Source organism: Protopterus annectens, chromosome 11.part0 (genome assembly GCF_019279795.1).
Source record: "Protopterus annectens isolate FY-2018-M chromosome 11.part0, PAN1.0, whole genome shotgun sequence".
NCBI lineage: Eukaryota > Metazoa > Chordata > Ceratodontiformes > Protopteridae > Protopterus > Protopterus annectens.
In genome coordinates, this window is record NC_056745.1 from 340,137,637 (window position 1) to 340,161,168 (window position 23,532).

A 23,532-nucleotide genomic window follows, 5' to 3' on the forward strand; every position below is an offset into this window, starting at 1 on the left:
CTCCCTTGATGTTTACTCTAAACTTCAGTGTATTCTAAAGCTGATGTAGTAAGTAAAATATGAAGTCCAAACACCTTAAAATGCTTTATTAATTTTAATATGAAGTTTAGATTTTCATAGAAACAGCAAAAGTAGTAGAACATCTGTGTGTGGCTTAGTATTTATTTATTTATTTATTTAACATTTGTGTACTAGGGAAGTCCGACTGGGCAAATTTGCCCATTTTCAGCAGAGGCCCGGGGAGAAAAGCTACACATAACATAACAGTCAGTATTTTAAACAGTAGTGAAACAGTCCGAGAAATTATAGTAATAAATCACATAATGACATATTATCCCATTTCAAGTTAGTAATAAAGCTAACAAGATCACTTAGTTACACATATTTTGACAGTTACAATTAGTATCAAGAAATCATGCAGTGGAGTAGTGTCTCAAGAGATACAACAGCTTAGTATTTAGTGCAGTAGTGTCTCAGATATACCTGTTTGGTACTGTAAATTGTTTTGCTTAATGTTATTATACTTATAATCACATGGGATCAGTAAGCAAATATAGATGTATTGAAAGTGGAGAGTAGGGAGCGAGAGGGTGAGGATGGGAGTAAGTAAGGTATTCAGTAAGCATAGAGATATAGTGAAAGTGGAGAATAGGAAGAGAGAGGATGAAGAGGGGAAAAATGGATCCAGCTTGGTGAGGAGCAGTAGCATAACCAGTTGTTGTTTAGGTGGGACTTTAGCAGTTTTTTTTAAAGTGTGTTAGGTTTGCTGAGTTTAGTATGTTCTGGGGGGGGGGGAGGTGGAATTCCATGATTTAGTTACATAGAATATAGTGAGTCTCCAAAGCTGCTGTTGGATTTTGTAACTTCAAGAAGTAATTTTTTTTTTGAGGATCGTAGAGTCCTGCTATTGAGGTGGGTTTGTATTAGGTCCTGTAGGGGTGGACATTTGTCGGGTTGGTAAACTATGGAATGGGCTATGGTAAGTTGGTTTAGGATTAGTAGGTTGGGCAGCTCTAGCCATTTGAGTTGCTTCAGAGCAAGACAATGATGGGTTATGTGGGGCAGGTTAGCAGCACATCTGGCTATGTTATGGTAGCATGATTCAAGTTTGCTTAAGTCTGATTTTTTTTTAGGTTAGTAAATGTAGGGAAGTAGTAAATTGGATAGTAGGTAGGTCCTGGCAATACCTTGTCTGGAAGAGTTTAAGAAAGGTTTTATTCTGTAAAGGGAACCTAATTTAATATGGGCCTTTTTGATGACATGAGATGTATGTTTGGCAAATTTTAAGTTATCATTTAGAATGATATGTAGTAGCTTGGTTTCTGAGGTGGGTTTAATAAGAGTGTGATTGGATGAGGTGATTATAAAGTCATGCATTTGAGAAACTTCAAGGCATAGCCTTATAGAAACAGCTGAATTAATTATTATGAAGGTGGGAGTTCAGAACAAAGGGAGGTACTAATTGATGCTTTGCATATTATGTGAGGCCCGCAAAGAAGACTTGTATAGTACGTAAAGGGGGATGCAGTTCAGAAAACCATGGTGCATTTGAGAATGAGGGTTCGCAACTGAGCAGTTTATTTCCATATTTTTGAGATGTGTACTAATGCTGAACTCTATGGGCTTGACTTATGTAAATTAAGTCAATGTGCATCACAGCCTCAGAAGTTGTGCAGCATGATGATGGTTCATAGAAGCCTGTACTACTCAACTTCTGAGCAGAGCAGTGTAGCTGCATGCAGCTGCTAACCTTATTGCACCATTTACTTACCCAGGGAACCTGCAGCACACAGAAGTGTGCTGATTCCTGAGCAGAACAGATTGTAGCAACATAGCTATAGGTACATTTTGATCTGTGGTACACCTGCCACAGTTGTTTGAACTACTCATATAGGCGACTCAATGAGGATCTCAAGAGTATTTTGGGTATTCAGTGTAGAAGAGAGCATTTGTTGTGACTTTAAGAAGCATTTCAAAGTGAGGCCACGTGCGTATAAATAGAGAGCATGCACAGGCAGCAGTGCCAATTTGAGTGAACAGCCAGAGTGTTTACATGTATAAGTGCAGTAGTCAGTTTCTTTATGTTTATTTAAGTTACTAAGCCTCAGTCATCATGTGTTTGTAAGTAATAAAGCTGCTTGAACTGAACACGCAACTATTAGTCTGTTTTATCCTGACCGGATGAGTGACATTCAGCACCGTGCTAATTGGACATGTGTCTTAATCTCATTTTTTGCTGAGAAGTGCACTCTGCCAAACTGAGCAGAAAATTTTGCTCTACTCTAGTGAACCTGTATGAATACTATCCCACATGTACTTGAGAATAGACTTTAAGCTTAATAAAATTATTTTTTTTCTTTAAAATCAGTGTCCTTATTTCAGTAGCTGTGAAACACTGTTTTGCTGCAACCATGTAGAGGAAGCTAAGTTACAAACCTGAGGGAGGACCTAAGAACCAAATGTGCCTCACAATAAAATGTTTACTTTTAACAGTGTACCAATTTAGGTTTACCCTTCAATAGACAAGATAGTACACCTTGGTTCCTAATGCCAGGTCTAAAATATTGTTTCTTTGTTTTTTGTAGAAAATTGTTGTTTTTCATTGCTGCTGCTGTTTATAAGATTCTGTTATTGTTTAAAAAACATCACTAAAAAATAAAAAACTCAGTGAGTAGGAAAGAAACATTTACTCTCCCTATGGTTCATTAACACATCTTATTAATATGATAAAGTAAAAAACAAAAAAGAGCATTTTAAAAGGGTAACTGGATTTTCAATGAAACACTATATCCCAAGTGTTTGAGTAGTTTTTTTTTGTTAGCTATTATATTAAGAGTTTTAAGAAATAGGTATTGTTTGACCAGGACAATTCTTGAATTGATAACTTCACCCTTCCTGGCCAGTTGCCTATAACATAGTACAGTTGCACAGGCCATACATGAAACCAGAATTTGTTTATTTTTTTTTTTTAACTTACAAAGAAGAGAGAAGTTTAAGATCGATTTACAATTATACAGTCATTTATTCTGGTGCTGATACCATTAGGAAACAATTAGGAGAGATGTATAAAAATATTGCACTTCTCTTTCGGTCTGCAAACACAGCCAGCTGTGCACCTCATTTTTATTTGCTCAAATCGGGGAGTACCTAAGCTTTTAGCAGTTGAGAGTTAGCATTACAATATAGCAATGTTTTATAAAACATTTACCTCTTATGTTTTGTTGTACTTAGAAAAATACATACGATATGGTGATCAGACCTGCGCAGTATTAGGAAAACTGGCGAACCATGGCAAGAAGATGTTTCTGATAACGAACAGTCCTATCAGCTTTGTGTAAGTAATTCACCAGTCTGAGGTTTATAAAACAAGATTTGACATGATTTTTCATTGCATTGTCATCTTAATTGTTATTACTATGCATATTAATGTTCTAGTAAAAATATTTAAAGGAAAACTCCACCTTTTCGTAGGGTTTAATGGAACCTTTAGGTTGTTTTTCTTCTTACAACATGGCACTGGTATTGTGTAGGTGTCAGAAGCCTCTTGTACTTTATAAAAGGGAAAGCCCACCCACTTTTTTTAAGCTTATCTTCTCACATACTTCACAGGGAAATTTGTCTCCACCTGTATGACATATCGTAGACACTGAGAAATCTGTAGTTTACCCTGTCAAGTACTGCTGACAGTCTTATATGGGCAGTTAGTCCTGCTGATGCCAGGACCTCCACAGATTCTATAAAAAAGACAGAGAGCTGTGAAACTATTTTCCATTGCCTCTGTTGCACAGATGAAGAGAAACAGCATCAGTGCACCTAGCTGATGGGGTTGCAGAAAAACATAAAAGAGAAAAACATATAATACCAGAAGACATCTGTGCCTCAAAAAATATCCAGACTTAAGAAATAGAAAGTTTATAATAGTTTGCTGTAGAATTACAGAACAGCATAGTAAGGAGAGAAAAAAAAAACATGACATTAGTTAAAAAACAAATGCAACTGATAATTTCCTACAATATTCAACCCTCTTCCCAAAAATGTATAGATGGTAGGATCGGGTCTCTGATCATAAACATGTTACTATGTGTTCGAGATATGGAGAATCTTGGCATCCATGTCAAGAATACATAAAAACTAGTTATGATCAGGGAGACCCATTCATAAACTTGTAGTGCAGGGAGTTTTATCTACTCCATGTACTACCAGTTACAGAAAAAAAAAAGCTGAAATGTTTTGCTGGCTTTGAAAGCCAATCAAGTATTTAGTAATTGCTGTCCTGTAGACAGCAAAAAACTATAATTGCAGGAAAAAGTTAGGCACAGTTTTTAAATACTGACATAATTTAAATAAGTTACCTGCAGTCTGCAAACTTCCACAGATGTATGAGGAAAGAAATTCAGGGACATTTGAGAGTAAATGAACATCCCTTCCCTGATTCCGGACTGCAATAGTGCTTAGAGGTGTGTAACAAATGTCAGAAACGTAGCTGGCCCAACTACCACCTTGTGCCGGTACCATAAACCACTGTCCCTCAAAAAAAAACAAAAAAAATACAAAAAGGCACCTTACTGTATTAAGTCAATCACTACATTGTAGTGATTGGCTTATTACAGATAGTCATGCCTTACCCAACTCTTTCAATGAAGAACAAAAAAAAAAAAAAGAAAGAAAAAAGTAAACTGTAGCAAACTGCTTTCTACAAAAGGAGGAAGCAGTTGCTACACTTTATACCCTGTCTGCATGAAGTGCTACAGAGCTCAGCTTTTACTTAAAAAAAAAGATATTTGTTTTGCTTTTAAACTGTAGCAAGCAGTTGCTATAGTGTAAACCACACACAGAGCATTACAGTTCTCAGGTTTGACCACAAATGCAATACTGCCTTTTAAAAGCAGGTATTGCATTATAGAGAGAGAGAGATTGGGATTGGCTGAGGGTGCCCCACCAACACTTTGCGCCCAGGGCAGTTTCCCCTTTTGCCCCATGCAAGGTACGCTACTGACAAATGTTGCACACCTTTGGAAACACTGTTACAATCAGGTCTTGCACTATAGAAGTGCATTTAAGATTTATATTTTTCCAGTTTTGGAGTGTAATCACAGTGTTCCATGCACTACAAAATAAACTGGGGAATAGAATTACTTTTTAGTTCCTTCCTTTTACTCTGTCATTAACTAAGATTCAGGTGTGTAAAAGAGTGACTTTTTTGCAATATAACAAAGAAAGGATAGAACGTATAATGCCATAAAAGACATCTATGCCTCAGAAACATCTTGGACTTCAAAGGATACTTATGAGCAAAGTCTTGCAACTTAGCTAATTTTTGGCTGTAGCTGTTTTAAGTCCTTAATATAGTGTAAAACAAGCTCTGAGACACATACAAATGAGGGTTGTAGGTTTGCCTCAGCAGTGGTGTGTATGTACAAAGCAGCATGATGGCCATGTGGTCTGAGTTTCCCAAATGTGGATCAAGCACTGCTTTGTAGGCCAGTTTTACATTTCGGCACATCTTATCCAGAGTGTTCACCCTTATTGTTGCAAAGTTCACACGTTGATGGTAATGGAGTAATATGGATTTCAAGTCAGCTTGATTGAAATCACCTGCAATTATATGGGCAAACTCAGGGTTCTTACTCTGGAGGTCATTTATTGACGGATACAGCATGTTCAATGCCACATTTGTATTAGCACTAGGGGGTGAAAACAGCTGTTATGCTCACTCCATTGAATTCCCTAGGCAAGTAGAAGGGTCTGCATTTTAGTGACATGAACTCCATATTCTCTGAGCAATGAGAGGTGATTATTTCACAGTTTGTACACCAGTTGTTGTTGATATACACACAGACACCCCTTCCATGAGATTTTCCACCGAGAGACTTATTTCTGTCAGCACAAAGTAATGACATCCCCTGCACTTATATTGTATTGACATTTATACTGGAGTTCAGCCAATTTTCAGGGAACACAAGTAAACAACTATTTCTCACCTTAGATTCTGTGGAAAGATCCATCCTTAAGGTGTCCATCTTGCCCTCCAGTGAGCATACATTTCCAGCAGCATGGAAGGAACTGTAGGCCTATGTAGGATTTATTTTCAGTCTGGCCTTAATTCCTGCTCTAGAGCCTCTCTTTCTTGATCATTCACATCTTTTCCTTTTAATATTCTTACCGTGTCTGATTGTCAACTGGTTAGACAGGTTTAACAGGTTTCTGCAGTTTTTACCATGTTCCACTAAGATTCCAAGCTGCAAGAGTGCCTAGAGTGTGTTTGAATTTACAGGCCCCTCTGCTAGCAGTTCATCACACATGCAGCACAGTGAGATATGAGTTAGGATTTCCAGAAGATTCTCAGAATTGTAGTTAATCATACCTTCATTTCTTGCCCTTAAACCTGTTCTTTCTGTTATTTCTGATGGAAAATGCACTTTTTTGTAGGGATCTGAAGCAGCCGCTGCAACACAGGGTGCCACTATTTTTTTTTATGCTAAACCTAAGATTTAAAAAAAACTTAAATAAACTTTGCATTTTTATGAGTAACAGTAAGAAAACTGATTTTGCTTTACATATTTACTTCTTTGGCTAGTCATTCTTATGTCTGGAAGTAAAATGTAAGTACTTCTGCAAGATACATAACTGTTCCTGTTAAAAGACACAGTAGCACACATTAATGGAATTGAGGTAGGGTATCACTACAGAAAAGTTTTTTTTTACTATAACATGGTAAATTCAGGGTCATTGCTAGGCACAAAACATAGTGCAGTTAGTGTAGGTTAGTACATAGATGTGCCTGATTGATCACAGGAGTTGAAACAATTGCCAGATCTTGGAATGCATTGAAACAGAGTCCTGTATTGTAAACACAAATCACCATTGGCACTATATACTATTGAGGCCTGTAGATATTCATTTTATTACAATTTACTTCCTTAATTTGCCAGAGAAATCATAATTAAGTAATTGCATCACTGTAAGTAGGCTCTTTTATCGAGATTGTCTACCATACCAAACCTCTTAACCTCTTACTGCAAGAAATCTGGACAGAGCTTCTTTTTCATTCGGCTCTTCCTATTAGGGGTTACAACAGCGGATGATCTGTTTCCATTTCTTCCTGTCCTCTGCATCTTCCTGTGTCACACCAACTACCTGCGTATCCTCTCTCACCACATCCAGAAACCTTATCTTAGGCCTTCCTGTTTTTCTGTTACCTGGCAGCTCCATCCTTAGCATCCTTTTCTCAATGAACCCAGCATCCCTCCTCAGTACATGTCCAAACCAATGCAATCTCGGCTCTCTGGCTTTATCTCCAAACCGTCCAAACTGAGCTGACTCTCTGATATACTGATTCCTAATCCTGTCCATCCTTGTCAAACCCAGTTCAAATCTTAACATCTTTAACTCTGCCACGTCCAGCTCTGACTCCTGTCTTTTTGTCTATGCCACCTTCTCCAACCTGTATAACATAGTTGGTCTCACTACCCTCTTGTAGACCTTCCTTTTCACTCTTACTGGGACCTGTCTGTTACAAATCACTCCTGACACTCATCTCCACCTACTCCACCCTGCCTGTAGTCTGTTCTTCACCTCTCTTCTACACTCACCATTAATCTGAATTGTTGATCCCAAGTATTTAAACTCAACTCAAGAAATCTGGGCAAAGCCAAAGGTCCAAAAGTAAGGACACATTTTAAATATTGCTCTTAGAAACTTAGCAAGTTGATAGAATAACAGGATTTGTGCTAGCATACATTTTCTAAAGGATATGAAGTCTAAATCTGAAATGTATGTCATTATTTAGGACTTCAATCTTCAGTGATTTGCTAGAAAACTGCAAGTTTTATGAGAAACAGGCCAAAAATATGTATTAGTCTGTAGAAGGGCTTAGCAAAAGGGATTTATAAGAGTGAACAATTGCACAAATAACTAACAACTATGAAAATTAATAGTTCTGAAGATGGGCCGAACAAGTGGGGTTATAGATATAATTGGAGAACAACTATGATGAAAATGTCTGTAAAGTTTACATGAACAAGAGGAAGTGAAACAAGAAGTGTATGGGGGAAAAATATGGGCAATGCTAATGAGAAGGAGGAAGGGAAGTTCCGGAGGTGTAAACAGTATTGAAGTTTACAGGATAAAAAGTCTAAAATGGACCTGAGGTAAAGGGTATGGGCAGATGCTGTTGGTGTTTGAAATGGTGAAGTAGATAATAAAGTATAAAGGAAATTATGTAAGGGGGTGAATGGGATTGGGGGTAAAGTAGAGAACATAGCTCATAGGTGGTTAATAGGCTATCAATCCAAGATCCATTTTTAGCCTAGCCAGGCTTACCCTAAATTTGACAAAATATTGCTGGCATTTGTCAGCATCCCAAGGGATTTTATGGTTGCAATATAAGCTTGTACACATCAAGCTTACAGAGGTTACCCATGTCCATTAGGGACACAGGTACCAAACCAGGGGTAAATTTGTGATTTCCCGTTAGTCCATGTTTTGTTTGAATAGGTTTAAGGATAAGCTTTGCTTCACATGGATGGGAAGCCTGTGCCAGAGAAGGGGTAATCTTTGAGACACATACCTTTCCCTCCAACATGTCCTGTATATGTCACAGACAAGGTTTAGGTGCTTAAAATGTGTATTTCTGATGCTATTTGTTTTGCCGATGTGCAACAAATCCATCAGTGTGAGATCATGGATGCCATGTAGGCTAGCCATAGATTGCTGCACAGCAGTTGGTAGGAGACCGAGTACAGGGATAGGGCTTTAAGATAGTCCACATAGAGCTTGTTTACTTCTAGTATTCTTTTTGTGAGTAACCTCTGTGGTCTCTTAAGCTGTTGCAAATGCCTTCCTGGTTAGGTACATGCCAAATACATAGTGCAGCCAAGCCAAGTGAAACTGTATGGAACAAGGCAGTCCTTTCGCAGTCACCACTTCTGAAACAATCTTTGAGCAAGTCGGTCACTTTTGGGCTGTTTGCCTTTAAGTTAGCTAACAGACCATATTGCCAGTAAGCATTTCTAAAAGTATTATACACTAAATTTTTAGACAGTTGTTAATGGAAATGACATATCACTTGAACCCCCTGTTTAAATTTTGTATGCATATATTACTAATGGAGTTGTGCGTGATTAACTAAATTTTTTGAAGTGGCATTGTGGGTAGTACTTCAGTGTTTGTGATTATTCTGCTTGCTAGTTGTATGGTGACCTTTCTTTTTCCTTAGCACACCCATCATATGAATGTAGTCTGACTGAAGTGCTGAAATAAATTAATCTTTCATCAAGGCAGAAGGAAAAGATTAACTTCATCTGTCCATTTGAGAAGACCAGGATTAAGGAACTGATGATGGTCCTTTCACAGAAGTGTCCCTTGAAACAACTCTAATTATACAGTTTCACCAAGCCATGTAGCTCAGTGGAACCCATCCTATATTTCTTCAAGATCTGAGTAAAGAACTGTTAACACCAATAACTAGGCTCATTAGTAAGTTGTGGGAGGAAGTTCTCGAAGGATGAAAGAATTACGAGTGGTTCCTTTTTACAAGCACAGGAGCGTGAGAGAAATTGTGGACTTTTGACCAGTGAGTTTGACTTCATGGATAGAGAAAATCATGGAATCCTTACTGAAGGAAATCATTTTTAAATGTCTAGAAGCAGTGGGGTATTAGACCAAAGGTATCATGGATTTACTATTGGAAGGTCATGAGGATTGTATCAAAAAATCTAATTAAGCCTAACGTAGGAGATACCAAGAAGCAAAAGTAATTGCACTTTCTACGTTTGCATTAGTGTGGTTATTAGTTTTTTTTTTAATAGGCAAGAGTTCAGTTTATGCATATTAAATAAATAAATAAATATAGCAAAGTACTTTGATGGAATAATATGAGTATTAAAAATGGATTGATGATAACCATCTACCTGGTCTATGGCTTTTTAACACAGTATCACAGAATAAGTTAGTGATCTGATTAGAAGTAATTATACAGAGTTTTAGGATAGTAGTGTAGTTTTAAACAATGGCTGAGATTTTTTCTTCATTTTTTATACACTTTTTACCCTCATGCCTGTTGATCATCAAATTTCGAGCCTCCTCTGCTTGGATTCCAGTCCACTCATTTATTAGTGGTGAGGCTGTTTCCCCTACACTGGGATAAGAGACTTCAGTGGGAGACATAATTCGGACAGCCATGAGGGCTGCCCGTATCTTCGCTGGCATCCTGGAAATATGAATATTTTTATTTTTAACTTATTAGCCTAAAGTCTTCCCTGAATGGGGAGATATGCAACTCACATCATGCTGGGTGGACCACATTGCCTTTCCTTATCCAAGTGTTTGTTCCTGTGTACTTGTTCAATGAAAACTACTTCACACTGGTAGCTTGGTGCACCAGGCACCTACCCCAAGTCATGCACCTACCTCTTCCTCCAAAGGGCTATTTACAACCTGTGCTTACTTTTCCTTCATTCCCCAGAATGGGAAAATTCATTCCCCCTGTCAGCTCAGTCAAGAGCTGCTAATCAAGCTCATGGTACCTAAGTTATAGTCAGAGCTTTATCCCTCTACGTCACTAGTGCTGGCTTAAAACAATGGCAGTGTGTTAGTGCACAAATGGGTGTAATAACAGGAATTCACTCATGTAATATGATGCCTGTTGGTGGGGTGACATGCATCAGTACTGAGATCAGTAACTTTCAATGTCTGTATTAGTGATACTGTAGGAAGTCTCTTTCTGTGAGGAAAAAAAATTGTATAGGTTTTGTCAGTGACACAGTGCTATTCAGCATGACTGATAACACAGTAAGATGTAGGAGGGATGAGACTTAGCAGGATGGGAAGGCTAGACTAAATCTGCAGATTAAATTCAGTATAAAATGCAGAGTAATGTACATTTGAAGCAAGAAGCCAGGAATAATTTCATAAATGAAAGGGAAATACTAGCATCATCAATGAGAACATGCCGTAAACCTAAGCAAGAAAATATTAAAGAGTAACAAAGTAGTGTGATAAAATACTGGTATGCATAATGAAAGGAACCAACAGAAGAAAAGAAATGAAAAAACATATTATCCCTCTGTACAGAAATTTGGTAGGATCACATGTGATTGATGGAAGTTACAGGACCATACCATTTTAAGGCCATATATTATATACAGGTAGTTGAGAAGGCAGCAGGGCCCCCTATTAAAATGTCAGTACTTGAAATGCTGACTCTCGACATACCAGAAAGAAAGGCCTGAAATGCAGGAGAAGAGTGAATATTGACCATTGTTCAATGTAAAACATCTTTTTGGGGGGGACAGATGCCCCCTTCCACAAACTTATATATACCAGCTCCAAGACCACAATACTTTGGGGAAAAGGAAATATTTTGAGAAATGACAATCTCGAGACTTGGTATAGGAGTCTGCATTTTTGGCTATACAGTCTCCACATTATGGGACTTGGCACTGTGGTGTTGACCATTTAAATTGTAATCAGACAGCAGAAATGGTGCCTTGGCTGCAGCAGAGACTACATAAGGAAAGGAATGTGAACAAAGAAGTTGCATATAATCTTGGAGGGAAGTTTGGTTAGGGTTGATAGAAACATTTGATTGCCTTATAAGACTACATTACATCCAAGTGGCTGCCACATTTTAGAGAAGGAAGGTACAAAAACAATACCATTTGAAGGAACAAGAGGAACAGCTCCGTGTCTGGAGATAATTGTTTTACACAGAGTGTGATGCTTTGCTGGAGTAGTGTTCCTGAATGGATAGAAGGATCACAAAAGACTAAAATAATTTAAGATGTGTAACAGATGCAAGTCAATTCTTATAAGTAGGGGAAAGATAAGTCCTATCAGTTAAGCAGGATGTACTGCTTATCCAGTTGGTGAGAAGTGGACAAACTAGATGGACCAATTGGTCCTTATCCACCATCAGATTCTGTATTCTGTTTAATTTAACATACTGCATGTTTTTAGATACTTTATTGATTTACATTAAATAAACGCCAAGTCCATAACAAGGAACACTTTTTTACTGATAAAACAGCTTACCCTGTGTGGTTTGAAGCACACAGCATAGTTCAGAGCTTCTGTAATTTCAAGATTAAAAAAAAAAACAGCAAAAGTTATTTCATTCCAAATGTATTAAATTTCAGCTGGACTTCTAAACTATAACAGAGACAGAAGTTGATCTGAAACTGTTCCTCGCAGTTAGGGATCCATCATTCTTTCTACACAGTTTTTAATTAAGTAGATTTTTTTTCCAGGGGTTCCAATCCTTTCTTTGGTCTAATTTCTCCAAGTGTCTTGGTTTTCTAACACCATAACAGGAATGGACCACATTCCCAAGTAAGGATGTAAGAGTTCATGAAATTAGCATTGTTTCAATCTTTGATGTTAGCCAGAAGTGCTCTTCTCAGCACCTGCAATGAGCCTGGAATTGTCTCCTTCTGTATTTCATATAAGGCAGCGATTTTCAATCTTTTTCATCTCAGGGCACACAAACTAGTTACAAAAATCTTGCGGCACACCAAAAAAATATATATTATTAATATATTTTTGCCGATCTGATAAAAAATAGGTATAACTTTTATTGAATAAAAACATATTTTCCTCTTTTTTACTTACATTTAATACTTGTTCCAAAGATCTCAACCTTCATAGTAAGATAAACATGACCTCTAGTCCCTCACCCACTGAATCCTCTACCTATGGAACAAGTTTTCCTTGAATTTCAGGCAATGTAACACATTAGCATCTTCCAGTTTATGCCTGTACAACTGGTTGTGTACCAGTAAATTTACTCTTGGGATAACCAGAATGGCCTCAAACAGAGAGGTGGCAAATTTTCCCACTAATTTTTCTAGGTTGCATAGCTATGTTTTATGTGGTCTCCTAAACATCTGCTTTGTAAGAGCATGTGGTCTTAAGATTAAGGACAGTCATATAGACAAGACAACTAGCAGGCAGAAGTGCCAAGAACGTGTCTAAAATGTAATAAAACCCATTAGTACTATAAGTCTTTATTTCAGTCTGTGAACAGACTCATTAATTTGCTCACTTCGAATATTATGCTCAGAACTGAGACTGTTGCCAGCTTCAAAATGTTCATCCACAAATACAACATTTGCATTCTAAGTAGCCGACAAATGTGCCATTTGTTGTTTTTGTAATGCAAGCCGAACAGCTTTCTGAGCCTCAGTGAAAGTGCTGTTTGCCCACACACTGGAAACGCCAAATTCCATTTCACCCATGCCGTACAAGTGACGCAAACAAGCCCAAAACAATACAGTCAGAATTGTTCGGAAGCATATAAAACATAAAACAAGTCTTACAATTTTACTTAGTCACACAATGAAAGCTCTGGAAAAAGTTATGATGCCACTTTATTTAAACCACCATGAAAATGAGCTCCGTGGAGACTACCTCCAGACTGTCCTTGACTTTCAGGGACAACTCTTACTTTTACCTCAAAATGTTGTTCCGACTCCTTGAAAAATCACTGTCTCTTCTTGAGAAGAAAAGAAAAACTGGTGGATTTCATTGAATGAGCAATGGCAATCACTGCAATTACTACTATTATTTTACTTAAAATGCGTGCTACTTCAAGTCCTTTATTTTGCCTACAACTAAAGTCGGCAATAACATTTAAAAACTGTTGCTGATCAGGAAACTATCAAACAGATTTGTGTGTTTAAAGTACAGTAAAACTATTAAAATAACTCACAGTATTGTCGTGCTCACCTTAGGGCTCTTTATAACCTCCCTTCTCTATCCACGTGAGGGAACTCAGCGTGCACACCCAACAGCGGGATTGACATGCAGATTCACCAATAAGAGCAGTGGATGGACCACTTCCCCAAACAGAGGTTGATAGTTTTCACCTTACTTTCACAGAACAGGGGGGTAACTTTTTTAAAACAAACTAATTAAAACCTTCTTTAAAGTTTAAAGAAGTCTTTAATTCATTTGTTTTAAAAAAAATTTGCGGCACACCTATAGACCTCTCGTGGCACACTGGTTGAAAATCACTGCTGTAGGCTGACATGTATTGGTAGCCTATGTAAGTATGATTGTAAAGTCTTTTTTTATTAGATCTGATGTTCCTGCTACTGTTGGAATGGTCAATGTTGCTCTCATTTCTGCATGCAAATCCTGATATTTTATTACTTCTTGTGTCTCTCTCACTCTGTTTTTGTACAGAGGACACTGTAATCACTGGGTGTAGCAGTTTCAATAATAAATGCTATTTTTGTCTTTTTTCATGGACTACTATATCTGGTTTTCTTGCATCTTTTTGTGAACTGTTGGTAATGGATGATCCTATGATCACAAAGCATTTTTTTCAATATTAATTATAGTCTTCTTTACTGAGCTCTATTCTCATTTGTTCATATGCACGTTTTATTGCTGATCATTCATCTGCTCTCAAATATTTGTACACTCCCTCCTGTTCATGTTCCTTTATATCACATTCCTGTCCCAGGTTTATACTTTCTTGGTGCGGCAGCTTTCTGTTTTCAACATCTTCTGCTACACATTTATCAACACCAAATGTCATTCTTATTTCATCTGAGAAAGTTTTAACCATTTGTAGTTGTCCTTTCAACTCATCTGGTGAACTATACAGGTTTAAGTTATCAACAAAAATTAGATGAGAAGTCTTTAAACAAGGATGTTTTCTGGAATCCAAATTGTAACCATAGCTCAATCTATTAAGTTAACAGTGTAATGGGTTAAGGGCAAGACAATCAGGAGCCGTGATAATCACCCCAGGTTATCCCCTTTGTATTTTTATCTCTGGGATAGTCATTTTTCCTTTGTCATGGCTCAACTGCAAAGTGGTTTGCCACTGTTTCATGGTCACTGTAATGTAATTGATCAGTATAGGGTGTATCATGCACATCTGTAAGCATTCCTTTGTCCATGAATTTGGGATGCTTTCATGTACTTCAACAGCAATTCGTAGGCTGGTGTGGGTGACCAAGAATTTATCCATGGTTGGCATGGTTTGTTCATGAGTGTGATTGGATTATTGCTATTACACAAATACATTATTTAAGAAAGAAAAGCCTTATGTTTTTTGAATCATGTCATAGTATAATCAGAATGTAGTGTCCTGCATTTTCACTGTCAGTGGATATCCAACAGATAACGCTGCCTATGTGTCGGTTGTGTACTTGCCAGTGCTTACTCAGTACACCATTAAAGATAAGCAGTTTTACAATATGAGCTGCTGTACCTGTTGCTGTAGTTGAAACAAGCACACTGATGTGTGATGTGAAAGAAACTCTCCCCATTAAAGAACCGGAAAAACAGTCAGTACAGCATGTAAAAATAGGAGAAACCCTTTCCACATTGGACAGAGAAGGGTTTTGTTATTTTTATAAAGTGTATCTTTTTCTTTTACTTCTGTAGGCATCTGCATTACCAATAGGGGATGTCTGGCTATCACAGCTCCATACGGTACAAAGGTAGATGCAAGCTGTACATCGTGCAAAAAATAACAGGAACTTTTCCGGATACTAGAGAGAGCTTCTGTAATTTTTACAGGAATGTGTACAGTTACATTTGCACCACCAGGTTGCAATAGCTGGATTTTTTCCTATCCGTAATACTCTATTTACAATGAGCATTCTGATTCCTCTGTCGAATCAGTGTGCACATTTTTGAACACTAATCGGTATTCATTTTACAAGTTTTGTAATTTGTCCATGCCATACTGAGATTCTTCCCCTGTTTACAATTCTCTAGTATGGATTTATTAAGCAACAATCTATTCCATTCCTTCCCTTCTTCCTTTGCAGTGTTTTGGTGATATGACAGCTCTCTGTCCCCATACTGTGGAAAATTCATAACAGTGAGGATATCATCTTGCATGTATAAGAAGTGACAAATGATGTGAATAAGCTTTGTGCTTTAAGTGCACATCAAATTATTAGTTTATATGTAATTAATAGTAATATCTTATAAAATGTAAAGGTTTTACAATGCTGATCATTTCAGAAAATTTTATTCCTGGACTTGTATTTGTTTTACAGTGACAAGGGAATGAAATTTATTGTTGGAAAAGATTGGAGAGAATTGTTTGATGTTGTTATTGTACAGGCTGAAAAACCCAGTTTTTTCAATGACAGGCGGAAGTAAGTGTAGATGCAAACAACTACATACCACATTTTTTATATTTATACTTGAGAGTAAACTAATATGACTCTTTTCATTTTAGACCTTTTAGGAAAGTAAATGAGAGAGGGGTTCTGCTGTGGGAAAGGATCCATAATTTAGAAAAAGGGAAGATCTACAAACAGGTACATAATGTTCTTATATGATTTCTGTGTGTATATTTGCTTATATTTGTTTAACATGCTTCTTGATATTTAGTTGTTTGCTGTAAGGAAGTTCTTTACTGGGGATTTATGCTGATTTGTCAACAGTATATTCACTGAATCTGAGGTGTTTGGTTGCACTTCACTGAGTAATATGTAATCAAAGGGTGCTGTGGGTGGCTTCACCTTTTTATTACATATTATTAACGCTACAACCTTATACTTTTGAAAAGTGCAGATTTGGCAAGTGTCAAATTTTCTGTCAGTCAATCAGTTTTGGCTACAGAAAGCTTGGCAAAGAAAATGAACAAATAAACGACAGAAGTTTATTTTTTTCTCTTACATGCATTTTTAGGTAGATCATTTAATTTGCTGCTGGTCTCATTTTGGTTCTGCTGTAGTAGTATAGATGCAGCATCCCATGTGGAGTTAGTCCTGCATCAACTCATTTACTACAGAGCAGCTCAGAAAAAGCTGCTTGCTTAACTCCACCATAGGAACAACAGTGCAGCCTGAGCTCATTTTCAGAAAATCCATTTGTAATACCATACAGAAAACAAATGTTCATAACTGTTTATAAGAGCTAGACTAAAAATGTAAACGCGAAAGTTGTTCAGCAGACACTGACCTTTCCAACAGTGTAAACGTTGATAGAGAATATCAAAGTCATTATTAAATATTTGGCAAGGAATATTGATATTGTGCATATTTTTTACCTTTTTATATCTTGGTCAATGTACCATACAGACCCATACAATTTGAATTTAATTTGTTAGTATGAATGTCAGATTTAACATGATACCCTAACCTTTACTGTGTGATGTTCCTTTCTTGAGATATCCACAGAAATATGATTAATATATTATTTCTCATAACTGATAAATAAACAAAGCCTAATATCACATCACCTGTAACAGATAGAGCCTACATATCAGTGTAGAAGTTGTGCATCTGAATGTCAGCTTCAAAATGATGCATCATTTGTGTGATCATCATGCTCCCTTGCAAAGATATGAGCATAGTAATGATAAGTATTGTAAATGTAGAAGTTTCATAATCGTACAAGACTAAACAAACTGTGATATCTGTACATATGTACAGTGCGCAGACACAGTTCTTTTACCATGTTGTAAGGAGTAACATTGTCTTCAAAATGAGGTATTACTTGGCACACTTGACATACTCCCTTGCAAAGTTATTTACCAAAATATGAAAAAAATCATAATTTCCATAACCTAAGTCCGAAACAAATTTTGATATCTGCATATGAGTACAACATACAGGCACCATTCTTTTACCATGTTGGAACTATCAATACTGTCTTCAAAATGAGGTATGACTTTGCACACTGACATGCTCCTTTGCAAAGTTATTTACCAAAATATGAAAAAAATCATAATTTCTATAACCTGAGTCATAACAAAGCTGATATATGTACATGTGTACAGCATTCAGAAGCAGTTGTTTTACCCTGTAGACACATATGATTGTAATTATACACATTCTTGGTGTAGCCAACATGCTGCTGAATAGGTACATGTAAAGAGAAAAAGCAAGGTAAGGACCTCCACTCCACTAATGAACCCAGGACAGGCGTGGGACTTCAGTGGCATGCAAGGCCATCTGATCTGTCCGATAGTTGTGCTAGCTACCCACTCAGACAGCTGATACCACTGCAGTCTCACGACCTCCTTCAGTGTCAACAGTCTGCCTTACCTATGCCTTTTCTCTTTACATGTGTCCATTCAGCAATGGACCCAAGGGATCAAGTTCTGTAATACTAAGCGCTTCCTGTCATCTAAACTCTACACATGCCTGATAAAAGCAGAATAAAAAAGAAGTATTGCAGGATGGTTACTGACATATTAGATTGTACGTGTTAGCACTCTCCTGAAACAGTTGTTCTCTCTCAGCATCTTCACCAGCTCCGTAACACACTTATTTGCCAAACTCAGAAAAATATATTTTACACAACACATTTCATAATAGAATTTTACTTAACATACTGGTCCCTACTTGGTCATGGGTGTTTTTCATTCTTCTCACAAGCTGCATATTACCAATCCTGCATAGATCTCCTCAAGCTGTTGTGGAGGTCAGTCAAGAACAATGCAATGCCCTCCTCAGTTAGGTGAACGCCATCCCTTCATTCACAGGTGAACATCTTCTGCGGTAATGCTGTCATGACAGACTGTAGATCCACTGACCTTGTGCCTTGCCGTGAACCCATTCTGTAAACGTCTGGCCTTGTGCACAGTCAGTTGACTGTTTGCTGTTTTCCATATCTGTCGAGGAATTATGTCAAACCACATAAAATGACAACGTGGCCACCACGACTGCAGGTGTTCAAAAATTGCTCTGATTTGAAACCGTAGCCTTCCGAGTGGTTAACTGATGACATCATTCCCTCCAATGTGCAGCACAAGGATGTCGGGTTCAGGGTAGATGGAACACTTCTCTTCCAACAAATGCAGTACTCCGCCTGTATGCATGCCTCTTCTTGCAATCCAGTATACCTTCACACTGGATGTGGGGAAGCTCAAGTTTTACTGGTTTTCAGTTTTGGAGGCATGGCTGGCAGCCCAGTGAATGTCGGAATGGTCACATTCCCACACTCTCACTTGTCGTTCTCCTGGTGGACAAACCTGCACAGGAAAGAAAATGCAAACAGATTACTACTGATGTTTGACAGATGTATTGGAAGACTACATATATATGTATATCATATGCATTACCTGGTTAGCCCATCCAAATCTTCCATCCTATCCACAGGGGCAGTATTCTTTGCATTAGGTACATAACTGGTGATGATGATACAGAGGTACATACCTACTACCCGTGAAACCACCAAATTGCACACAATGACTGAGAACATCAGAAGATACAGTCTTACCTTACCTTAGCTGAAATACTGCATGGGTGGACACTGACAAGGGGGCACAGAAAGGGCACATGTAAAGAGAAAAAGCCGGGTAAGGACCACCACTCCACTAATGAACCCAGGGCAGGCATGGGACTTCAGTGGCACTTGAGGGCATCTGATGTGTCCGATACCTGTGCTGGCTACCTGCTCACACTACTGATACCACTGCTGTCTCATGACCTCCTTCAGTGTCAGCAGTCTGCCTTACTTCTACCTTTTGTCTTTACATGTGTCCATTCAGCAGTGGACATAAGGGATCAAGGATGGAAGTAATGTAATATAGTGGCTGTGTGATACAGGAAATTACTACATGATACGATGTTCAATTGCAGTAGTTCACAAAAGTATGAAGCATATAACCACAAATGGAACTTTACTGTATATCAAACAAATTGTAAAAATGACAGAAAGAAAGTGGTGGGGGGTGGCTTGAAATGACTCCATGTAGACCAAAACCCAAATCTGACTTGTGCATTCATCAGTGTGATAACGACTTCTACTTATGTGAATAACATTGACAGCTGCTGAGAGTAATACCTGAAAAGTGATAATGACTCAGTGCTATATTTAAACTGCATTTATTGTTAATGTGATAATGACCTGCATTTCATTACTGCAAAGTTATGCATGCTCAGACACGGGTGATAATTGCTGCACATAACCTGTTGAGTAGGCATTCATTATATTGCCTTGTGCAGCTGTTATGTAACACAGATGTATTATCAGGAGAAGACCTGAGTAATTCAGTAAAAATAGTATAACACTTATTTATTACTGAGCCCTTCCTCCCACTTAAATTCCACATGTGACTGACAAAGCCAGGAAGTATGGCCAAAATATATGGTAGCGCCATGCTGGTAGTAGTCCGCAAGTAATAACTTTTATCTCACTCAGGCAACTACAGAGTATAATCAGAAGTAGAATAATACAAGGAGAAATGTCAAACTTATCCGGTTGATCCGTGTAAGAATTAACCCAAAAAGTAGTAATTCATATTATCTCACCTAACCATCCCTCTGACCACAATGAGATACAGAAGTAGAAAACACAGAAATATGGTCCCAAATATCTGGTTGAGCAATGCCAATAATCACCAATAAAATACTAAGCCCCTCATACCATCCAGACATTATTCAATACAAAGAAAGAGTAAATCAAAATGGATCTAGGATATTTCACCAAAAGTCAAATGACCGAACACAAATCACCAAAAGCACAATTCACCGAAACGCATTTCACCAGAAGTTGTATATGGCCTTGTCCCCATTGTAGTGCGACCCTGGAGTTGGTATATATAGTAGGGGGTGTGGGAGGTGTAGCCCCCCCACATATTTTAAGTATATATCATGTTTGGATAAGAGTAATATATTGCAATTGCAAGTATGCATTTATATAGTTCAAAACATTTAAAATATGTGGGGGCTACACCCCCCTACTATATATACCAACTCCAGGGTTGCACTACAGTGGGGACAAGGCCATATATAACTTTTGATGAAATGCGTTTCGGTGAATTGTGTTTTCTGGGAATTGAGCTTTCGGTGAAAAGTGCACACTAATTTGACTTTCGGTGAAATGTCCTAAATCCATCAAAATATACATTCAGAATGTTTGGATATATTTATCAACACTGTTCCTGTTATCCACCAGTCCAACATTTTAACATAATCAAAGACATTTTTAAAATATTAGTATTATTAACTTGAGATATTGATTGAATAAGATAGTGTGACTTACTAAATATTTTCAGAAGTAAAATAAGTCTATAACTATAATTATTGTCCTTTAGGGCAGTTTCATAACCTGTTTTCCAGAAGTCATCAGTTTTAAGAGGGATAAAGGACAGAGCTTAATTTTGCATGAGAACTATGTTGCCCAGTGTTCACTTCAGTAGTCTGATCATGTATGTACAAGCACTTCCCTGATGCATAGTGAAGTATTTCCCCAAGCAACCTCTTCATTAATATGTCCAGGTATATACATGCACCAGCATGTGACATTTTCCCAAGCACCCCTTCAGTAAAATATTGAGGTATGCACAATCACCAAAATATGACATTTCAACAAATGGCCCTTCATTAACATTTGCTAGTATGTGCAGCCACCTAAATGAAGCATTCCTCCAAGTGACCTGTTCAATAAAATGAAGCATGCACAACTGCCAGAATGAAATATTTGATCAAATGACCCTTCAGTAACATTTACTGGTATGTACATGCACCAAAATGAAACATTCCTTCTGAAGATAACTTGCTCAGCATGCAACAATTTCTAAACACCCGCAGCAATTGGAGAGACCACATAGCTTAAAATCAAGCCTGATATCCATAAATCTTAAGGTGCCTGCAATTCGGCAAACACTGCAAGAAAAACCCAGGCAAGCTAGAGTTTTCCCTGTGTAATACTTCAAATTCTTAGTGCAGAGGAAGGCTTACAATGGAGTATTGTTATAGAAGCAGTTCATATGAAACTAGATTATTTATGCCAGTGGTCATGCCTAGTGTCTTCTTCCTCAGGGTAGTCTAATACATCATCCACAATGTATCTTAAAAAAATGAATTGTTAAATTTAATGCTTTAAAGCGCTTATCACAAGCATAGTTTTCAAACAGTAGCCATCATTAATTTCCGGCATCATGACTGTCTTACATCCAGTTATACTGATGTAACTCAGCTTGTATACAAAGCACCCCACAATCCAGCACAGTATCAGCAATCCATCTGCATGCTGTGGGAATAGAACCCACGGCCTTCTACATCAAAACAAAGTATGCTACCTGCTGTGCTACTAACACTGCTCTAAACACACTATAGTGATAACATTTGCTAAGCATAGGTAGAGGATTCTGGCTTTTGTTTCCTGTAGCTAAGGTACAGGGCTTGAGCCCAAGTAAATTACTAGCCACTTGCTAACCCTAACTAGGGCATTTCACTGTCTCTCCCACACACACACACCTCAAATTTTTAATGTAAGAAATCAGGACAAAGTCTAAAAAAAATAGGAACAGATTATAAATAATTCTGTCATGAACTTAGAAAATTGCTAGAATAACAGGATTTCTGTTAGTATGCATTTTTCTAAAGGATATGAAGTCTAAACCTCAAATATCTGTCATTATTTAGCAACTTCAGTCTTTTTGTGAGGAAAAAACTAAAATATGGGGCAAAAATCTGGATATTCGGAAAAAACCTTGGCAGTTGAGGGGTATGCTGCCTATCTCTTACACACAGAGAGACACACACACACTCACACACACACACACACACACACACACACACACACACACACACACACACACACACATACACACACACTTTAGTGTAACCAGCCAGCAAATTTCGGGAAACGTAAGAAACTCAGAACTACAAAGTGATAATCATTAACAGACATGGAAAGAACAGAAACTCCACAGACACTGTGACTAGTAGTCAGGACTGAACCTTCAAGCCCGAAGCTTTGACGCAGAGACTTTACCACTGTGTTATTGTACTTTAATTTAACAATACAAAATTTATTCTAGTTTTTCTCTCCCTCTCTCTCTCTGATTGTATTTACGATACAGACCATGGTCATGGCTAAAAATTGTCCCTTGCATCAGTCAATATAATGAATAAATACATTAATCAACACTGAATACCACAATGAACAAAGTTGGAGGAGTAAACTGTTATTCTCTAATGAAACATTTTGGACACATTTCTGGTGTTGACTGTCTTCTCATGGAAAATACAGAATCAGTCAAGAAAACCATTTAAGCAGTCACCAAACAGAAGGACAACAACAGCCATCTAATATAACCATATTACAGCATACTACCATAACTGTCATCACTATTATCTGACCACTCATAAAGTTCCATCTTTGTCCCTCATTGACAGGGGTGACAGGTGCTGACTGAAGTTTCTTTTTTGGGGATAAACTCTTGGCTAGACTTGTAAGGGCCCCAGGGGGCCATTAGCCTAGTAACCTCCTATGATCCTATAAAAATATGGTTTGGATGCATGCTGTTTTTGTGTACATTTTTAAACTTCTTCAGATCTTTCCTATATATATATATATATATATATATATATATATATATATATATATATATATACATATTTGTGTATCTCTGTGTGTGTGTGTGTGTATATCAGTTTCTATTTTATATCCTTCATAATATATACATCTAAAGCATTCAATTCATATTCTGATGAACACATCTTAAACTTCATATAAATTCTGTGACAGGGTTTTTAAATCATAAAACATTAACTCATCTATAGTACCATTCCATAACAGACAAAATGTATTCTATAAAAT

The 23,532-nt window shown here is 37.5% G+C and overlaps 1 protein-coding gene across 3 annotated transcripts in view; it reads left to right on the top strand.

The window, feature by feature from the left end:
* NT5DC3 (5'-nucleotidase domain containing 3) overlaps positions 1-23,532 on the top strand; it is a 968,426-nt gene that overhangs the window by 535,422 nt on the left and 409,472 nt on the right. For 2 of the 3 annotated variants that reach the window (XM_044087849.1, XM_044087847.1), the window contains exons 8-10: positions 3,232-3,334; positions 16,023-16,124; positions 16,208-16,289. In XM_044087849.1, coding sequence (XP_043943784.1) covers positions 3,232-3,334; positions 16,023-16,124; positions 16,208-16,289 — 287 coding nt within the window. The remainder of the gene's footprint in view (positions 1-3,231; positions 3,335-16,022; positions 16,125-16,207; positions 16,290-23,532) is intronic. The other variant, XM_044087848.1, reaches the window with a different exon arrangement.